The sequence below is a fragment of the Anneissia japonica genome, unplaced genomic scaffold (genome assembly GCF_011630105.1).
Source record: "Anneissia japonica isolate Jap-2015-1 unplaced genomic scaffold, ASM1163010v1 scaffold1587_len1432017_cov164, whole genome shotgun sequence".
Lineage (NCBI taxonomy): Eukaryota > Metazoa > Echinodermata > Crinoidea > Comatulida > Comatulidae > Anneissia > Anneissia japonica.
Genome location: NW_022713643.1, coordinates 1,087,573 through 1,092,597, shown reverse-complemented (window position 1 = coordinate 1,092,597; position 5,025 = coordinate 1,087,573). Strand labels below are relative to the sequence as shown.

The 5,025-nt window shown below is 34.5% G+C and overlaps 1 protein-coding gene across 1 annotated transcript in view; it reads left to right on the top strand.

The window, feature by feature from the left end:
- LOC117108666 (fibrillin-1-like) overlaps positions 1 to 4,479 on the top strand; it is a 38,364-nt gene extending 33,885 nt beyond the window's left edge. The window contains exons 16-19 of the mRNA XM_033250763.1: positions 685 to 804; positions 2,289 to 2,345; positions 3,246 to 3,352; positions 4,342 to 4,479. Of these exons, the coding sequence (XP_033106654.1) occupies positions 685 to 804; positions 2,289 to 2,345; positions 3,246 to 3,352; positions 4,342 to 4,479 (422 nt within the window). The remainder of the gene's footprint in view (positions 1 to 684; positions 805 to 2,288; positions 2,346 to 3,245; positions 3,353 to 4,341) is intronic.
- Positions 4,480 to 5,025: the final 546 nt, after the last annotated feature.

Below are 5,025 nucleotides of genomic sequence, written 5' to 3'. Positions count from 1 at the left end.
ATTAAACTCCATCGAGTCGGCTCCTGATGTATGTCTTAGTGACTGCTGTTTGTTTTTAGGATGTGATCTGGTTTTTCATGTCCATTTTTCGTGATTATGACTATTCTGGATAAAGAATGTTTTGAGCAGAGGTGGATTCAAGGCACTCCCCCTCCCCCTTAATTTTTTAAGGAAAAAAAAGGGAAAATATATTCAAATTGAAGTGCGAGAGTGTAATTTCCGGCCATCTAGAGATGCCTTAATCATAAATTTTCTTACCTCAGCCCCAACCATGGTGGGGCTAAGGTGGGTGGTTCCTCGGTCTGTGAAAATCCCTCCCTGATTCACCTCTCTTTCGAATTCCTGGATTTGCCACTGTTGATTTATTATATAATTATTTTTGCGCTTATTTATAATGCGTCTATTGCAATTTTCACTCTATCCTCTCAAACAGTCCTAAGAACGTTCAGAGTGCGCTACTTCACAGGGGGATTCGCACCCTTGACCCCGCCGGGGTCATACGTAATTCGCATAACGGCTCCCCCCCCTTTCAAAATCCTGGCTACGTCCCTGAGTAATATATGTAATTAGCTATGAATTTATCGTTGACAAATATTAAGCCCTAATGAATGTCATACTTCCGAACCATGTAGTATTAATGCAGATTGTAAGAATACTGATGGACCCTGAACTTGTATTTTTTAGATATTAACGAATGTGATCAAACAAACCAATGTGATACCAACGCTGAATGTGCAAATACCGCCGGATCCTACGATTGTACATGCAATGATGGATACGAAGGAGATGGTTCACAGTGCACAGGTAGGCCTATAGAGTTTAAAATTATTTACTGTATGAGAAGTCAACCACTAAAGTTTTGTTAGCTTATGACCATTAGAACCAATAACATAATAATATATTTAATTGTATTGTGTAAATACAGCAGAACCCCTTCTTTAAGACATCGTATTAAGGGTACACTTTTTCGGCCACAAAACGAGGGAAAGTATATCTTTTAACACTACAGTCATGTCCTATTCAGGGCCGTCAAGAGCGGCCGCGGGCCTCAGGCCATCTTCGCTGCTCGAGCCCATTGGTTGGGGGCCCGGGTGGGCATATCACTGTTTTCCACTCCCCCAGAAGGTACGGCCTTTTAACGAAATAGAGGACTATAAATTTAATCGATTAAAAGTGCCTAATTTCACCAGGTCATGAAAAATAAAGTATAGAAACAGGAAAAGTAAAGGCTATCCTTCCTTTATTTTTAAAGTAGGCCTATAATGTTAAAAATGATTGACTATATTACCGTATGAGAAGGCATAGATTTATACTCAGCATTGTAGAATCAGCAACAGTAATAATAAACTGAATAACAGTAAAACAAGCAAACATAACACGGAATTAAAATTATTACAGAAATATTAATTTATTTGAATAATTAGCATACTATGAATTTCATTATGTTATATTAATTAATGCCATCAGTATTATTGCACCAATACTGATAGATCCGTTTATTGCGTATGTTAGGAATATTCCGCCAAAAGCTCTGTTTATGATGGTAAGTTCAGAATACAGTAAATTAAAAAAATATAAAGATTAAAGGCAGGGCCAGATTAATATAGGGAATTTTGGGACGCCAGCCCCAGGCCCACAGGCTCCAATGGTGAAAATAGGCCCCCGAACGCAGAAAAAATATCACCGAAAATCTGGTTTTAGGTTTTAGTCACAGAGTATTTAGGCCCGCTTGCAATAACAGCACTAGGCCCCACAGCCCTTTAATCCGGCCCTGTCAATTTGTGGTCTGAGCTTCTTCTTTTCGCGTATGCATTGTAAATCATAATGTCGATTTAGAATTTGCAGGTATAAAGACTTATTTCACACGGATGTTAGTAGCAGGGAGGGGCAATTGAAGGCTGCTTTAAATCCTTTGGGCCGAGGTGGTGTAGTAGACCTTCCGTCTTTAAAAGTTCCTCCATGGGTCTTCTCTATTTTCGAATTTCTTGATCCGCCACAGATACGCAAATGACGGCCGGTACTTGTCTCACTATTACTTAGTAGGTCTATTCAGTAATAATATTACTATTTGCACTGGATATTCCATTTAAGCCCTCAAATTTAATCCGGTGATTTTGATTATAACCTATTGATTATAATGGGAGCTTTGCAGTATTTCATACTATATATTGCCACTTTCATTGATAACTTGTAATCTAACCTGCAGTCTTCCTTTTCAATCAATCAATGGATTTTTGGTGGCACTGTTTTTTAATATCGTTGTTTTCTCGGTTTTTCTTCGAAATTAGTTGTTGTGACGACTGTTACAGTAGAGCCGGCCACTCCAAATCAGCTTAGTATTGCAGGTAAGACTGCGCTTACTACACTCTAGAAATAGTGTGGAGGGTTTGAAGTTCCAAGCAATTTTGCGCCGTTTTTGGTGACACATACTAAACGTGTTTAGGCATAATGAACTTAAGTAAGCATAATGACGTATTGTTAGCTTTAAATGTTCTTTGGTGCCTAAGCACAGTTATGCTAAAAGACGTCAAGATCCATCCAAAACATTATTTCGTATGCCCAAACACGTTTAGCTAAATTTAGATGTCCCCAAAATTTTTTCTAGATTCAGATGAGCTTTGTGGTGTAGATCTTTACAGTTTACAAGGTGCATGGAGGTGTTACTATTCTAAAAGGAATATTATTTACTATGACTTGCAAGCTGCGACCACTCTAAGCTTAGCTATACCTTAGCTCCACAATGTGGAAGGTTTCAGTCAGTTGTATGAGAAGAAGTTTAAATATCATACTTATATGCGAATATATACCGTAAGTCTTCGTGGTCCAATGATATGATACTCGAACGTCTGAGATAGCGAGGAATCTGACAAATATATAGGCCTACATGTGTGTGTGTGTGGGTGTGTGTGTGTGTGAGTGTGTGCGTGGTGTGTGTGGTTATTCATGTACTGTTACGTGTGCGTAAAAGCATTCTCCCGTGTTGGAGGAGAAAAAATAAAATTTAAAAAACCTACCTTTTCAGGACCGATGAGCTGATTTTTTTTTTGATTTTTTTTTTGGTACAATGGGAAAATTAAAAGTCGGGAAAGCTCATTTCCCGCCATCTAGGAATCAAAATCGAATCGTGCTAGTGTAAACCTCTCTTATTTCTTTTATTTTCTATATGAACAATTGCTTTTTAGCTTTTTATCGTTATCGTCATAGTGTAACCAGGCCTTTAAGCCTATTTAACGTTTTGGTTGCAGCTATCGGTGGTTGTTCAAGTTCATCAGAGCAAGTTTATGGCCGCATCACATCTGAGAATTATCCAGGTGGATATAATCCATACTCATCGTGCCAGTGGACAATTGATGTAAGCGATATTAAAGAAAAGTTCAGAAAATGTGTGGTTTTTTTTTTTTTTAATATTTTGACAGCCGCGCCTAAATACAGTAGTAGTGGTAGTCGTCAGGGTGGTGAATATTAGTAGTGGTGGTGGTATTATTATTGTCATCATCATCGACGCCGGCTGACCGACAATAAATTTTTTTGGCATTATTATTATTATTATTATTTATTATTTATATTTATTTTTATTTTCATTTTTATTAATTATTATTATTATTAATTATTATTAATAATAAAAAAATAATAATTAATAATAATAGTTAATAATAATAATTAATAATAATAATAATAATAATAATAATAATAATAATAATAATAATAATAATAATAATAATAATAATAATAATAATAATAATAATAATAATACTGCTACTGCTACTATTACTACTACTACATTGGATCAATATCCAATGGAATTACATTATTCCTGGAGCTTGGTGTCAAGAAGTCTCCTCAAACTTCTAGGACCTTCCTGAGGGTCCTTGCCGTGTTCAGAATCACATTTTTCTTTCAGTTCATCTATTCTGGTCTCTATACCGATGTGTTCCAGTCTTTTCTTTAATTTCTATTAATACATGATCAGTCTGTATGGTAAAATCCCAAAATACTTTACATTCGTCGTTTTCTAGCATAGGCTCGGGTACATGTTCGTACATTTTTATTGACAACAAAACCTTTCTTTTTTCTCTCTCTTTTGTGTGGGTAGCGCACCTTTATTCAAAATTTAAAAAAACATATCGCATTCAAATTATTTACATGTACAATATTTTCTTTTATTTTTTGTTCATTAATAAAAGTCATTATCACATTAAATATTAAATGTCATAAATAAAAAATAATAATATTATGTTTAACCTTATTTCAATAATAAGATTCAAAATTCAAGATTCCTTTATTATCATTAACCAAACATTTGACAAATGAAATTCTTTTTGTTTGCTGCATACAATGAAGACATGGAAAGATATGACATGGGAAGATATGAAAAACATTAAAAACAACAAACGGATACAATATAAATGTATCTATCTACTACGGCAGTTATCTGGCGCAAATCTCAATAAATTCATGGATAGCATTGATTATGAATGAATTTCGGTGTCTATTTGTGTGCCCCACCCCTACCCCCCAACCCCACTCCCAATTGGTTTAATTCTACCTGACCTCTGATAAGTGATAAGCTGATTTAAAGGGTGTTTGGTGTGATTAATATACTTCTTTTTTTAATATATAATATATAAACCTTTCTCTTTACAAACTTCCCAATGAATTTTCTTTCCAACCCAGTCGTGCCTTCTTTTATAATCTTTTGTGCTAATTTTGGGCATTCGCTCACAAACCACCTGTCTACACATTCGACATTTACTTTCTTCTTTGAGTTCGTATACTCTAGCTTTTATCAGGTTTGTTGCAAGTGCTTGGTCCTGTGCTGCTCTCAGTCTCTCTTTTTCTTCTTCTTCTTCCTCTTTTTCTTCTTCTTCTTCTTCTTCTTCTTCTTCTTCTTCTTCTTCTTATTATTATTATTATTATTAATATTATTATAATTATTATTATTATAATTATTATTATTATTATTATTATTATTATTATTATTATTATTATTATTATTATTTATTATTATTATTATTATTATTATTA